Genomic DNA, 16,521 nt, shown 5'->3' with positions numbered 1-16,521 from the left:
TAACATGCAGCTAAAACAGCTACATGGAACAACCAGGCGTCGCTCATTTTCAGACCGAAGATAACGGGAGGAGATGTAGACCTGGAGCAGTGACTTAAGGTAGATGGGCGAATTTGCCATTTTCGTAATGAAGGCCAGTGTTAGATATTCAAACTAGATGCGGGCGGCAACTGGCAGCAAGTGAAATGAAATCAGTAAGGGTGTTACATGAGTTATTTTAGGCTGATTGAAAACATCATTTGCAAGGGCTTGACTGCATTGGTTGGAAGATAGTAGTCTAAAGGTATGTAGTCATTGTAAACAATGTAAAAATAGTGATGTCAATACCACGCACAAACTATTGCGCATCAAGAGGTTAATGGAGTTGATTGGCATTTTGTATACAGTTTACTTATCGTGATAAGAAATTTGTTACTAAGGTACATTATATAAATTATGAAAACTCGTCATATTGAAAATGAGAAAGAAGCTTTTACGTAACGCGACATCACATAGATTGCTGAATACTTGTTTCCAATAATTTAAATGCATATGTTGTGTTTCACACAATATACATCAGGTGGCACAGAACCCAATGTAACAATATACTGTATTGTAGTGCATCTCAATAGTCCTACAGGTATAGACTAGATCAGGGATCTTCAACCCTGTTCCTGGAGAGCTAATGTCTAGGTTCTATAAACACTTAAAGATACGAATTATTATTTAATCGGTTTTTAAATATGCTTATAGATGATTAAATTATATACAGTATGTAACATAGCATTAACATCAATTTCGGTGTTTAATAAATTGTTAACTGGCTGCTTTTATGATGTGATTGGATTGAAAAAACAACTGACTATATACCCAGGAATGGACACATTTTGGACACGATGGTGACTTCATGAGACAGGTCACTCTGAAGGTTTCCAAGGACCGAAAGTATAATGAGTACTATAAAGCATTATAAGTCAACCTAAAATATACTTGTTACAAATACTGTAGCAAACAGTCTTTTATTTTTTTATATTTTTATAGCCACTAGCCATGGGCCATGTTAAGTTAATGCAAAAAAAAAACATTTTCTTACATCTTCTGCACTTCCAAATGATTTAAGACAATTAGTTTTTTGGTAGATTTGATTATTTTATATCTGTAGCACCCAATGCAATCAATTTATGTTAGTTGCACCCTTATGGCCCAAGCAGACTTGGGCCTCAGAGCTGATGTATCTGACAATGACTCCCCACTGGCCGATTCCCCTTGTACGATCTTGCCCAGATCAAAGGTGACCATTTGGAACATCGTAAAATATCCTGACCTCTCAATAGGGGTCGCACCATTGATTAGAGATCCGGGTGTTGAAATAAAGAGGACCATTTAGGGTTGTTAAGACATGACCTCTCAGTGGAACTCTAATCGGCGCCAGCAAGTCTGATCCAACTGTCCTCTTGTAACACATCCATCAATTGACCAGGATAAATCCCAACCAACACTCGTGGACTTCAAAGAAATCCCAACAGGGAGGATGGGGTCGTTGACACTAACATGGACTCCAGATGTGTTAACAGGAATGAGGGCAAATGGTCAGTCAAGTCTTGAAGTCTCCCTCTTGTTAACCACAAAAGAATAGTTTAAAATAATTCAAACCTACATCTCCACATTGTATGTTTGTCCCCATGTTATTCGGACTCGCCTATAACCTCAAAAGCATTTGTGTTTAGTTGTATTCTGCTTATATTACCATTCTTGTACGAACTTCTTGTCAATATACTTATAACCCTGGCATGTTTTATATCTAAATGTTTCTCTCTTCATTACTGGAAAGATGATGTATAGCACAATAACGTGTTTTCGATCCTATCGATTTTATGTCATTCTAAGAGTTCTACAGCACCAAACCTCTAAGTGATCCTGAATGCAAATGAGCTACTAAGCAAAACAAAGAAACTTTGTTTCGCTCCAAAATCAGCTCATCAGATTGGATAACTCACTTTGAAGGGCGTGAACCCGTCAAGCTTAAAGCAGCCGTAAACTGAGCTATCGATGCTCGGCTCATCTCGTGTCCTCGCGCTCCTGCCGGCACGTCACCGAGACCTGTCTCTCCCTTGGAGACAGTTCATCCGGCAGTTTACATCGGCTAACTTCGTCCTACCCTCGTCAGCCAATCCGGCTCCAAGAAAGAAGTAGACGGACTCACCCGCTTGCTTTGAAACCATCAGGACTCATAGAACCTTTTCAACGCGCACAGAACTTGCCCCAGCACACTCAGGGAACCAATGCAAGTATCAACTATATCCTAAATAGCTGCGTTTAAGCTTTAACCCCTTTTTACAAAAGGAGATTATCCTCGATGGTTCATGCAGATGTGAATAGCTGTTTGTAAAACTGCCACTCTTTGTCTATTTCTTACCTTTCTTTACTGCATTTATGTTTCATGTTTTGTTTGTTAGCATTTGTTATTTTGTTAGTCAGTCGTTTGTTTCCCCTTTAGTGTAGTAAATAAACCCGCATTTGTTATCCACAATTAAACTGTTGCTGTGTAATTTTATCACATGTTAACGTCACTTAAATTGCTTGATTTCGTTATAATATCTGGAGCGGTACTGTACTACAGTAAGATTGTTATGTTTCCAAGGCCAGGAAAGTAATATTTCTTAGATTTGATATACGATCTGCTGATCACTCGCTGGACGAGTGAATCTAGTTTTGTCGCTATTATTAGGTCTGCTGAATCCGAAACAGAGAAAAGGTGTATAAGATAGGTATAATTAATCATCATTAATTATCCGTATTTTACTGTGATCAAACTCATAGTTTTCCCCGAAATACACTACACCCTGTTGAAGGGGATAATGTGGAAGCTCTACATCTTAAACAGCATTACATACGCAGACTATACCCTCCTAGACTTCCCTGGCTATGTGCCCAAAATCCCCACTACTCCTTTAAGGGACTAGGTGATGAACCTGCAGGCATCCCATTGGGTAGGAAGACCCAAACTTGTCTCAGTGTCCAGTAAGCTCTAACAGAACATATATCATGAATTGGTCAGCCGATGTGTCATAACACAGCACAAAAAAATATTTTTTCGAATTTTGGGCAGAGACTCAATCTGGTGTGAGGAAACACATGCAAGTCTTTACTGTGTGATTCAGAATCAAATCAATAAACAAAGTTAACTGCAGCCCAGTGCTGGTCACTGACTCACACAGCGTTAAATATTCCTATGATGAATCAGTTAAATGACCTTGGCCTAAAAGACATCATAAAGTCTTTTATAGTAATGTCACAAGAAGTTATGTATTTGCTTTAAAAGTCATCTGGACACATGGAGACGTAAATTTTTACATTATATTTCTGAACTAAGGGTTGTTATAATCACACTTTAAAGGGTGATTCTAAAAAAACCTGTCAAGAACATGACCAGGTTCTTTGGATTTCATTAGGATATTGTGCATCATGACCTAATTTTCATGATAACTAAGCATTTTTTTTCCTTGAAACGACATTTCGCCAAAAATAAAAAAAAATATTTATCTTTAGTTATCTTTAGAATGCAAATTTGAGGATTAAAAGGTTAAAGGGATACTTCACCCAAAAATGAAACATCTGTCATCATTTACTCACATTCGAGTTGTTCCAAATCTGTATAGAAAGTGTTTGTATTTCTTTCTCTGCGTTCATCAGAACAAAGACATTCACACAGATCTGGAACAACTCGAAGGTGAGCAAATGATGAAAGAATTTTCTTTTTTGGTGAAGTTATCCCAAAACATTTAAATGTCAGTTGTTAATTAGAAAATTGCTAGATTGTATTACATTTAAATTATTTAGTTTTGTTCAGATAAGCATTTGTTTGCACTAATCATAATATATTACCTAGTAAATGCATTACAGTCATATAGAAATTCTGAATTTAATAAGCATGACTATCACCAGCCATAAACTAAAACATCCCTATTACAGTGACAGTGACAAGAATTGTAAGGAAAATGTACTTAATTGCACTGAAAATCATTTTTTTCTCTTTTGTAAGTTCTCCTTTTCTCTTCCTCTTGTTCAGTTCTGTTTTTTTTTAGTTCTCTGTTATCGACTTCTTCCTTTCTTTCCTTAAGGCTCACATGCTTCGTCATAGTCTTCAGAGTTGAAGAAAGCAGAGGAGGTGGGAGGGCCCGGGCACAAGGCCTGTTTTTATTAGTACCAGGGACTTTTGGGGTGGTGCTCAGGCAAGGGAGAGTGTGTAACATATAGACACACACAAGCCTGCGTCATACCGGGTCTTTAAAAGTGAGGCTATTTCAAAGTGTGAAATGTGATAGGCTACTCTAAAGCATGAATAAGCAGACTTTGTATGTGGGTAAAAACAGACACAGTCTTGTAAAGGGAAAATGATAAATCATCAAATAAGAAAACAGTTTGATACAAACATACGTCTTCATTCAGTTATGGATCTCATGATGAGTGTTTTTGGCAGGTACCTGAACAGTGCAGAGGCTGATGGGATAGATTCCTCCAAAGCCCGTCTTCCAAGATAGATGGATACTTGAATTAGTGATCTCTTCAGCTTTTATGTCATGAGGTTGGGCAGGAAGAACTTTGACAAACAAAAAAAGAAATGGATTCATTGTCCATTTTACTAACTGTAAATCGCTTTTGATTATTTTTATTTGCTATATTTGGGTCAGCAAACTCTCCAAAGTATGAAAGAAAAGATTCAAAGGCTTTGTTTACACCTTTTAAACCAAGAACAGGTGTAACATTGCTTTAAATCCTATTACAATAGAGGCACAATTATAGTTAAAATTCGTACATATACGATGTAGAGCTGCGGTTCTCAATGGTTTATTTAACCGTAATCTTGAGATTTGGGTATTCACGCTTAGTGACCTTTGGCTGGAACATATACGCCCATTTCGAACTGGAATTATGGCAGAATATCTAGTGATGTTTACTTTGCAGGGTTCTTACGGGCGTACTGAACAAACCTCCGAAGCGGTAGGAGAAGCATAGAAAATATGCAGAGCGAGGACCAGAATTGAGAGCCGCTGCTGTAGAGTTTTGCTTTGACAGATGCTTTTAAATGCAGACCTAAAGGGCATTTGCATTAACACTTAATCAAAAGAGCTTTCTTAAATTTTAAATAGGAATTTATGGGTAGTTGAGCTAAAGGAACTCTTCTGTTTCTTATTAGGTTCTGGAAACAGCAAAGAAATGAATGCACATTTCAGTAAATCGCTGCACCAAAATAAGGGTTTTAGAAAACCAATGGCAACCACTGTCCAATCAAAAGCTTTGTAGCCTTACAGCTGTATTCCGATTCACCCATTCACTTCATACAATCATATTTTTTTTACTTCTGTGTCTTAACATCATCCAACACTTATTCACATTTGTAGTAAATGATATATGCAGTCACAAAGGCTATTTCATGGATAGAAGATGAAACTCCTCTACATTTTAACGTGGAACTCAACCCCCTTGAAATTCACTCCAAGGACTCCGTTCCCCCTTTCCCAGCCAAGCCCAGCCTGAGACGAAGTATGATATAGGCAAGATGGAACACATTTAGCCCTCACACTTACCTGTCACAACTCCTGTGCCAGATGATGCAACCCCTTTACGATTGTGAGCCTCACAGGAGAAAGAGGTGGTTTTATTTAGGCCTGTTGAGATGAGAAAACCAAAACATAAGGAAACATTGGAAAGATTAGCCTAGTTAACTGTGCTGTTTTTCACTCTATAAAGGCTGGGTAAATATAGGACAGAACACATTTGGGGTTTAACTAACCCAAGAAGTTGGGTTATTCATTTAAACCCAAAAAATTGGTTGTTTTTCGACCCCAAAATGTGTTATTTTTTACTAATATTTCAAAACGTTACAGATATCAGAGCCAGCGGTAAATTTCAGAAGGACTTGCTATAGGTGAGGTTGCGCTGGCCGGGATACATGAGCACCAAGCACTCGGTGGTTCCCTGATGTCCAAAAAGTCGTAGTGTTTCGAACGGGAGGGGTGGAGTGATTGGTTAGTTGCAATTCGCAACCATGCCGTTAGGTTTCACTTACTGGAACTTTAAACAGACGCTATCTTATTAACCGACTACAGATTTGAACTTTAAACACATACATACTCATCTAAATAACTCTTAAAAAAAACATTCAGTGACTAAATAAAGGAAAAAAATGCAGATATTCTACCTATCGCCTTTAACTTTCACCTCGAATTCAAACAGCTTGAGCTGCGGTGCAATGAGTAGATTTGTCCCAATGAGCTGGGTTAATGCGTCTGGATGGGGGAGGGGTGCATTAATTCAACTCTCAGCGAAAATGACCCAGAGTATAACCCAGCGTTTGGGTTACACAGAACTACCAGGACTGACAAAATAACCCCCAAAAATTACCCAAATGGCTCAACCCAGCATTTGGGTGGAAAAAATAACCCAGGATTTTTTAGGTTGTAGGTTGGGTTGCTTTATATTTAAGTTAAAGAATATGTCTGTGGTGTTAAACATCCTGAGAAATCTAAACCAAATCGGAGGATCAAGTGTTTGAAAAAGATGATTTGAAAATTGCTACTTCTGCTTTCCAGAAAACATCAAGGCTTGTTAACAAGCACGCACACACACACACACAAACAAACTTGCTGACATTCACAAAAGGATGTCAAATGAAGGCTCTCTCTCACACAAAGCATGCTTCAAACTTTTGGTGAAAATTATGCTTATATGTTTCATAAAGGATTACTATGCCTCAATTGTTGAAAGGCCACACCAGTTCAATATCAACGGTCAACAAATCAAATTCTGGAGTAGAAAGGCTGAGTGCTAATTTTGTGTGTGTGTTTCACCAAATGTTTCACCAACGTACAGGGCAAACAGAGTAAAAAAGTAAGCTCATCTATTGCGCAACAATACGGAACAGTTCTCTCCATTTTAGCTTATGAACAAACTTCTTAAATGAATGTGAGTCAGTGTGCCGTAAGCAGAAATGATCTCATTCCAAATATGTGAGTGCATGATGAGTCAAAGCCTCCTCTCTCTCTCTCTCTCTCTCTCTCTCTCTCTCTCTCTCTCTCTCTCTTCTCTCTCTCTCTCTCTCTCTCTCTCTCTCTCTCTCTCTCGAGCAGTACAGCTGGAACAACAACATAGTATGTATGTGGCAGTTTTTCAAAGGACTTGACACACACCAGTGCCAACTCAATTTGTTTGTGTCAGCGAAGACAATGCAGTCATGCCGATATGCCTTATTCAACATTAGAAAGGTTAGACCCTATCTCACTAAGCATGCGGCACAACTCCTTGTCCAGGCCCTGGTAATATCAAGGTTGGACTACTGCAATGCTCTCCTTGCTGGTCTTCCTGCAAAGGCTTTCAAACAGTTAAATTGCAAATATAGACGTTTGTGCATGCTGGAACTGTAAAACAAATGCAACAAAAATCACTATATATTAGGCTAAAATATGGCATTTTCAGAAATGAATCCTGAGTTTCTTCATCAAAATAAAGAATATTAAAAAAGTGTTTGAGTGAAAGGGTACAGAACAAAAAATTAATACCTCAAGCAAAGCAAACAAGAACCCTTTAATAAAGCAGCTTGTTCGCAATACCTAATATAGAGAACATACATAACATGTAACATCTTGTCTATCACGTCTGAAAACATCTTGTCAAAATGTGCTTGTTTATTGCTGAAAAATAGCGACTTATGCAAGTTGATGTTTAGGGCATGCGGGAGAAGTGAACTAAATCGGCCACATCCTTACCTCCACAAAAAAAAACTACATATAAAGTTCACATATCAAGCGTAATGTGTAGAATGAAGGTGTATCAATGCACATTTCCCGCTTGCCCTGTGTAAACTACAGAAAGTTTTATACGCGAGAGCTGGCCGCCTGAAGATGCGGGAGTTTACCCTGCTGTGATGCGGCTCATGTGTGACACCTCCATAACGCAAACGCAACGGGATGATCAAAAGTTCAGAGATATGCTTATCATAAACAACGGGAAACTTGCTTCACTACTTACTACTTAAACTTGCTGTTTTCTTCAGGGTAAAGGTAACTAGTCTCCTTTATAGTAATGGAGTGCTTTTAGAGTTCTTATTATTTAAGTGTGCGTTAATGTAAAGATAAATAGTTTCTTCTGGAATGATTTACGAATAATAATCACTTATTTAACTCTTATTTTTCAAAATATTTAACCTTTATTGCATGCAAGATCAAAAAGCGCATTAGCTTGAAAAAAAACAAGGAGATGTGAACATTTTGGTTGCTTTGCGTTTAACAAAACGGGAATACTCCTCAAAGCTTGCCCATCTATATCAGTAAATAGATTGACAGACTTGATGGTTCAGCAGCATATCCAGTCATGGATTAAGAGTCGGTAAATCGCCCTTATTTGGGCAAGACCCCATAATTGCTGCTTGAAATAATTGCTGCTTGAAATGTAACTGTAGGTAATATTAATATGCAGTTACTGCAGTTACAAATGACCTATGTTTTTTTTTTTAGTACAGGCCGTTGAGCCTGTACTCACATTCGATTGAATTGCTAGGGTGTTCACAAAGCACTGTGCGACAAGTAGTTACATATAATTACAAGTAGTTCTAATTAAAAGAGTATGAAACAGTTAGTGTGCAGTGTTGTACTGTTCCAGCTGCGTGTGTGGTAATTGTAGAGAAACATCAATACCTGAGATCGTGAATGTTGAAGGCGAGAGGGATATTGGGTCATCCAGTTTATTGAGAGGAGCCCCATCCTGCAGCCAAATGACCCAAACCGGTTCAGGAGGACCATGAGCAGTGCACTGCAAACTCATCCTAACATTTGCCACTACTGACATATGCTGAGGCTCCACTGAAAAATAGGGAAGACCTGGAGAAGTAGTAAGAGATAGAGAGAAATATGAATATATCATTACTTCTGATGACATTTTAAAAAACTTTTACAGTCTCAACCCAGTGAAGCACCCACTATGTAAGCCTTACATGGAACACATAAGATGTTAGGCAAAATAATCACATCACTATTTTAACACTAATATTACAGGGTGGGGGTGGGGTTCCTGCATAGTTATAACTTGGCCTTATTTAAATTAGGACATTTAAGTAGTAGCCTATTTACAAACATTCCTCACAAAAAACATTACTTGTGTGCATTTTAAGACAAAACAAGGGTACTGATGTGTGCAAAGGCTGGCACACGGGCATGGCAGGGGGAAACTTTAGCACCCACTGGAATGAAAAAAAAACTAATGATGCATAGATCACACATACATGAGCGGACACATTAAAACTTGGTACAGTTCTTATTGAGCTAAACAACTTTGACACTCATTAGCTTCACCCAGCGGGAAGTCAGCCATTTCGGATTTTGCGAGAAAGTGCTTGAGGTGAACTTTAAATAAAATTGGTGAACAAGTTGGTGAGCATGATGCCAAGACATTGGAGATGCTAAATTGCAAACAGATTTTTTTATATGACGAACGGTGTTGCCACAGCAAAGCAATACATTTATGGCAAAATCTACGAAACAGGAAACGCCTCATATCTACTGCATACATTGAGTGATTTTGATCAAAATTTACCAGTATGCTTAATCCTGATGTCTCATCACATTAATCTGACTATAGTGTCTCTTGGTCATAGAGCCACCAACTGGCAAAGGGAAATGTGTCACTAACAAAATTATTTTTTTTGACCAGTGGATCTGGTAAATTTTTAAATACTCCTCCTAAAGTATTAATGTGATTGCCATCAAACTTGGTTTACATGATGCCAAGACATTGAAGACGATAAATTATTGGTAAAAAAAAACCTTTAACCTTTTGCAAAAGTTGAGAAATTAAATTAGTGTGTCGGGGGGCTCTGTAGAATTTTAGAATGCGCCAGTTTAGAATTTTAATGGTGCGGTTAGTTTTCCCCACAGTTGCCAAACTTATACATACATTGATATCACCAAACCGAACAACTTTCAAAATTACACCCTTTAGCTCTGCCTAACGATGCCATGAATTCAAACCACAATTGTCATGGTCCTCAAGGACGAACCCAAGTGCAGGCAAGCAAGAGACGAGATGGTAGGGGTAACAAAGGTATTTATTTTAACAGAGACAAAAAGGCAAAAACAAAACCCACGAGGGGGAAAACAGGACTGGAATAAATATTAACAAAACAAGAACACTGACTAACTAGACTATTAAACAAACACTTGATACAAACACTAACTAACACTTACTTCGACAAGGGGTAAACAGGAACAAGGTAAGACAATTACAAGAATACAGCAGCAACAAAGCACAAGCACAAGCACAAGCACAAGCACAAGCACAAGCACAAGCACAAGCACAAGCACAAGCACAAGCAACCAGCACAGGACAAAGAAACATGAGAGGTATAAATAGGGAGACAAACACAGGATAGTTAATTAGGGACCAGGTGACACAGATCAAACACTATGGGGAAGCTAATGAGACGGAAAGGGCGGGAACACAGACGAGACTCGGGGAGAGTATGGAAGGCCACAAGGTCAAAAAACAACTCTCCCCACATGAAACAGAGGATTCTGTTTTGGTTCTGTATATTTTTTTGGTTCAAAAAAATATTGCTAAATATTGGCCATCCCTGGTTCTGAAAAAAAACACAGTAGCAACATAACCTTCCATCAGATTCCGATATTAGGAATGCGTGGTTAAAGTTTATTTTTAAAGCCATTCCAGCTCATGTGGGAAAAACACTGAGCATTTGTTTGTTGAATTTCTCAGAGTATTCCTTTGTGAACAAGGCACAGGTCGACGCTGGATTTGTGGAGAGACAAAAATTAAAAAGAAGTTCTGTGCCGTCAACATTGGATCCGATAGGAATGGCGCAGCAATCTTATGTGAGTACGACATTTTTGTACAATGCGTCACTATTGCTTTGTTAGAGATCGCTTGATATACCCTGTGCACATTTCGCACGAGATTAGTATTACATGAGGATGTCTAGTAATTTGTATTAACTGCAGAGGTTGTCTGTGATCTTAAGCCCCTGAGAATCGGAATCTATGTGATTTGGTGGGCTCATATAACATTTTTCAAGGTTTTATCCACCGTTTGCGAATAATGGAGCCTGTTTTTAAGTGTTTTGGTATTATTTTGGGTGGTGGGTGATATCCATAAGTTACCGGGAGTCTCCCGTTTGTTTATTTATCATGGAAACTCTCATTACATTTGAGACCCACAATCGGGGTGATCTTTTGTCCTGTTCACGATGCTGCTCAAATGCTAAAAGGTACGGTCATATATCATTAAACGCAATACAACTATAGGCTATACAGACTATACGCAAAGCCTTGCCATCACATCCGGGAAATAACTCTGTAAATTTGGGTAAAATCATCCCGTGCGAATGCGTCACATGAAATACTGATGTGACATGCAGTGTGAAAGCATACAAAGATTTGGCAGTAAAATTACATTGTTTTGGTCTTGGTTGAGCTTGTGTGTAAAGAAGTTCAAGCATTTTAAATTTGTGTTAACTGCATGCATTTTGTGTCAAAGCAACCTCAAATGTATTAATTGTATAGACTGCACAGACAGATGTTGTGCTAACTGTGTTAAGAGTAGGGATGGGTATCGTTAAGGTTTTAACGGTACTACTACTTTTATCGATACCACTTAACGATCCGGTACTTTAACGGTACTCTTATCGGTACTTTTTGTTGTGTTTTTTTATGAAAGACAAAACTAAAGCTGGAGTTTTTTTCACAATTTAAAACATTCTTATTCTTTGCATTCTTTGACCTAACATATCTTAATGCAGGTAAAAGATGACTGATACCCGCCTATTATTTACATTTACATTTACATTTAGTCATTTAGCAGACGCTTTTATCCAAAGCGACTTACAAGTGGGGTAGATAATGGAAGCAATTAGGACAGCACAACAAAATTAAGTACAACAAAAGCATAAGTGCAATCAAAAAGAAGACTAGTCTCATATAGCCTAACACAGTATACGGAACCATTCATACATTTTTTTTTTTTTTTTAAGAGTAGAGAAGAAAAGAGTAGAGAAGAAAAGAGTCAGAACAGATCAGTCAGATGTTGGCGGAAGAGATGTGTTTTCAGGCGTTTCTATTATTCATAGAGAATTAAAATAAAATGCATGTGGTCCTAAATTTGTTTGTGTTTATTGTTGTTTTTGTTTAATAATAATAAAGAAATGGTATTCCAATTATGTGTTGTGGCTGGAGATCTTCTCTTTTGTGATGATGTGTGTAGTGTAGCACATATTTCCTTCATTTGTGTGTTTGTGCATTTAGTACTTATGATAAATAGGGACATAATATGTATAAAGCACGGATTCAGGAGGAACAGTGTGGTTTCCGTCCCGGTCGTGGAACACTGGACCAGCTCTATACCCTCTCCAGGGTGCTGGAGGGTTCATGGGAGTTTGCCCAACCAATCCACATCTGTTTTGTGGATTTGGAGAAGGCATTCGACTGTGTCCCTCGCTGCATCTTGTGGAGGGTGCTCCGGGAGTATGGGATTCGGGACCCTTTGCTAAGGGCCATCCAGTCCCTGTACGACTTGAGCAGGAGCTTGGTTCGCATTGCCGGTAGTAAGTCAGACTTGTTCCCGGTGCATGTTGGACTCCGGCAGGGCTGCCCTTTGTCGCCGGTTCTGTTCATAATTTTTATGGACAGAATTTCTAGGCGCAGCCAGGGGCCAGAGGGTGTCGGGTTTGGGGACCACACGATTTCATCTCTGCTCTTTGCGGATGATGTCATCGTGCTGGCCACATCAGACCAGGACCTCCAGCATACACTTGGACGGCTTGCAGCCGAGTGTGAAGCGGCTGGGATGAGAATCAGCACCTCCAAATCTGAGGCCATGGTTCTCAGTCGGAAAAGGGTGGCTTGCTCACTTCAGGTAGGTGGAGAGTTCCTGCCTCAAGTGGAGGAGTTCAAGTATTTGGGGTCTTGTTCACGAGTGAGGGAAGGATGGAACGGGAGATTGACAGACGGATCGGGGCAGCTTCTGCAGTAATGCAGTCGCTGTACCGGTCTGTCGTGGTGAAGAAGGAGCTGAGGCGAAGCTCTCGATTTACCGGTCAAACTACGTTCCTACTCTCACCTATGGTCATGAGCTGTGGGTCATGACCGAAAGGACAAGATCCCGGATACAGGTGGCCGAAATGAGCTTTCTCCGCAGGGTGGCCGGGCGATCTCTTAGAGATAGGGTGAGAAGCTCGGTCACTCGGGAGGAGCTCAGAGTAGATCCGCTGCTCCTCCACATCGAGAGGGGCCAGCTGAGGTGGCTCGGGCATCTTTTCTGGATGCCCCCTGGACGCCTTCCCAGGAAGGTGTTCCGGGCATGTCCCACCGGGAGAAGACCCCGGGGAAGACCTAGGACACGCTGGAGGGACTATGTCTCCCGGCTGGCCTGGGAACGCCTCGGTGTATTTCATCGCTACAAATTAATTTTTTAGGTAAGCTCTGCTTTATAATTTCTTAAGCATAATTTATTATTATTCATCCATTTTAAATGCAGTACTGTGAAAGCATTTTTATGTTTAAGATTTATTTAGGCTACTGCTGATTTATATGTAGGCAATTTTTTATGTGATGTGTGTTTATTAAATTATTACATACTAATTTAAAGAAATCTTATGCAATGTTTATGTCGGGGTTATTTAGAAAGACTGCTAGGCTAGCATACGTACCTGAGGACGTGGACGATGAACTATTAGCTAGCAGGCAGTCGAAAACTTTGCATTTATCCGTCTGCACATAATGCACTTTAGAGATGTGTGCTCTTACGAGCAAAAATCTTGTTGCACTTGTTGAAATGAGCATTATCTGCATCCACTCGAGTAAAATGTAACCAGACTTTAGAGCGTTTGGTTCGCTCTACCATCGTCACTCTATTAAGCGCGAGCTTTTGTGTTGTGTGCGCGCGAGCTCTGTGTAGTGTGCGCACGAACTCTGTGTAGTGTTGGACAGACGGACATTTCGCGTGCGAGATTGTGAATAACAAAAATGCAGGTAAATGTCTTTAATATTATCGCAAATAAGAAATGGTTGGTCAGTTAAAATATGCTAGTTAACTTTTATTTAGCAATAAGAAATAGGAAATGTTTTTCTTAATTTCTCCAGTACCGACAGCAGAACCGTTAACGTCAGAGCTTATCGATACTTCGGTATTTTAAAATTTAGCCCCGAGACCGATAAAGTACCGAGTTTCGGTACCCATCCCTAGTTAAGAGTTAAGCAAAAAATTTAAATGTATTGAAAAAATTGTCATAGCGATCATAAAAAACTGTAATTATATTAACACAAACAATATACTTACCATATCTACTACCGATGAACATTTAAAGTTTGTTTCTAGAACCTACCGTTACCATACAATGATAGCAAAACTGAGTGGGATTCATTGGGAATTTTCTGTCAATAAACTAAAGATGGATATTGTTTGTACATTTGTCTATATTAGATGGATATCCACACATACTGTATATCATCCAGCCATTCTTCTTTTAACCATCCTTCTATCATAGATCAATACATATGGATACATATGTGAGAAAATGTTCTAATTACATGTTACAATTATTTTAAAAAAATGGTCAATTACTTTCGCTGAAATTGTAAGTTCAGTTTTAATGTGGTGCAATGTTTTAGATGATATAAGGTTGGATTTGTTGACTTACAAAGTCTACTGAGAAATTGAAAAAAATATAGGATTAAAAAAAAGTTGACTTTCTTGCTGCCAAAAGACTCCATGAAAACACTAACTTTCAAAACTTTCCAAAAGCTCACAGAAGACAACAACAACTGACTTTGAAAATCATCCATTGATATCTACATTAATTAATCCAGTTTTATGCCGAGATAACACAAAACGTTTTAGTTCAATTGACACACATGCGAAGGCGTCTGAACGGAAATGCAAGTCCGTTCAAAACTATTTTGCCTTTCGCTTCGTAGCAACGTTCAAGTTTGGTGTGGCAAAGCGTCAAACTTTAATACTATATCTGGGTTTTCTGAGAATCTTGAAATACTAATGTCACGAATTGTGGTTGCGGCATGTCAGTCATTGTTATAATGAAAAGTTTTTAATTAAAACAGGGACAGGCAAAATTTAAGTTGAAACATTTAAAAGAAATATCAGTGGGAAGGGAAACGTAATCTCCTTGGCCCGATCACATTATTGACTGCCAGTGTCTGACAGTATCTTATGTTCATCTGACTTGTCTGTCTGATAGTAGTGTCTTATCTGAAATTTTGTGTTCTAATATGACGCCGTGTTTTTTTTTTTACATGTGTGGAGCAGGGCGAGCATTTTTAAATCCATTTCTATAAACTTGAGCTAAGCTCACATGGCGCTCGCGGAGCAGAGTGAAGCCCGACATAACTGTGGGCTTTCAGGCCAATGGATATAAATTTCCATGGTGCATTTATCCTTTTTATTTTGTTGCAATTTTACCCATGATACTGTGTTGGTGGAGCCTTGCTTTACTGTAGGGCTATAAGAATGCTTATTTATTGACTATAGACCTACAATCTGACAAGCACCACACAAGCTACAAAAACTGCACAGTCTGTTTCACAAAAAAAGAAGGTAATATGAAATATGAACAACATTGGGTTGAAAAAATGATCATTTGTATGTGAAATATTCTGTTTAAATTTGTTTAAAAACAATAGCATACCGGCTTAAGCAGTGGCGTGTCCACAGGGATGGAACTGGGTGGCAGCTGCCAACCGAAAAATGAGCTTTGCCACCTCAGTTCCCACCCCAACAATGACCATACAGACTTGGGAACTAATGTAAGGCACAAACAATTTTTGTATTAGGTTTGTGGAGAGCGTTATTTTTGCTCAAAATCAGAAATTGCTAATATTCTGATAGAGGCGAGTGTCGGTCGGCGTTTGAGCAGCCTGATCACGGCATGTATCTTCAGGCAGGAGTGGTAGTATAACTTAAGTCGAGTCGAAAGAAAAACACACTTCTCCAGAGAGAGAGACATGTACGTAAGAATGTAAATCTCCACGCTTAAAATATACCAAAGCAATAGTAGTAGTAAAACATGTTTACTGATATAATGAAAGGAAAGCTCATGGGCCAGTGGACTTTGCTTGATCTGTGAGATCCGTACGGAACACGCCCCCCCACTGTTCAGACGCTTGTGTGACCCGCGGATTAACTACAAGGCTTTTCTATCATAGAGTTCTAAATGCAATCTGTTTCTCTCTCTCTTTACCTCGGCGTGTTCAGTATGGCAGCGCATTATCGCATATAGCCATTTTTTTATTTAAATCACTGCGTAAGGCAAAATGTAAAGATAAAGTTCTTTAACAGCGTTAAAGCTGTAAGCCGCTTATTCGACACAAATGAGGCCACAAAGTATCTGTACTAGCTTTCCAATAAAAACTATCACATGCGTTTGATATACATAAAATGTGCGCTGCTGGACAAGCAAGAGTCATGGTGCATGCTAAAAGGTGAGGACTACATCTGTCAATCTGATCTCGATTGATCCGTCTGTCATAA

General features: G+C 39.0%; 1 protein-coding gene across 4 annotated transcripts in view; it reads right to left on the bottom strand.

The window, feature by feature from the left end:
- Positions 1-16,521, bottom strand: part of LOC130428323 (tyrosine-protein kinase receptor UFO) — a 114,960-nt gene that overhangs the window by 84,148 nt on the left and 14,291 nt on the right. For all 4 annotated transcript variants that reach the window (XM_056756244.1, XM_056756243.1, XM_056756245.1 and 1 more), the window contains 3 exons: positions 8,673-8,855; positions 5,568-5,648; positions 4,464-4,579 (listed from right to left, as the gene is read on the bottom strand). In XM_056756244.1, coding sequence (XP_056612222.1) covers positions 4,464-4,579; positions 5,568-5,648; positions 8,673-8,855 — 380 coding nt within the window. The remainder of the gene's footprint in view (positions 1-4,463; positions 4,580-5,567; positions 5,649-8,672; positions 8,856-16,521) is intronic.

This window comes from Triplophysa dalaica, chromosome 9, assembly GCF_015846415.1.
Source record: "Triplophysa dalaica isolate WHDGS20190420 chromosome 9, ASM1584641v1, whole genome shotgun sequence".
NCBI lineage: Eukaryota > Metazoa > Chordata > Actinopteri > Cypriniformes > Nemacheilidae > Triplophysa > Triplophysa dalaica.
Note: the sequence above shows the minus strand (reverse complement) of the source record. Positions and strands in the feature narration are given on the sequence as shown.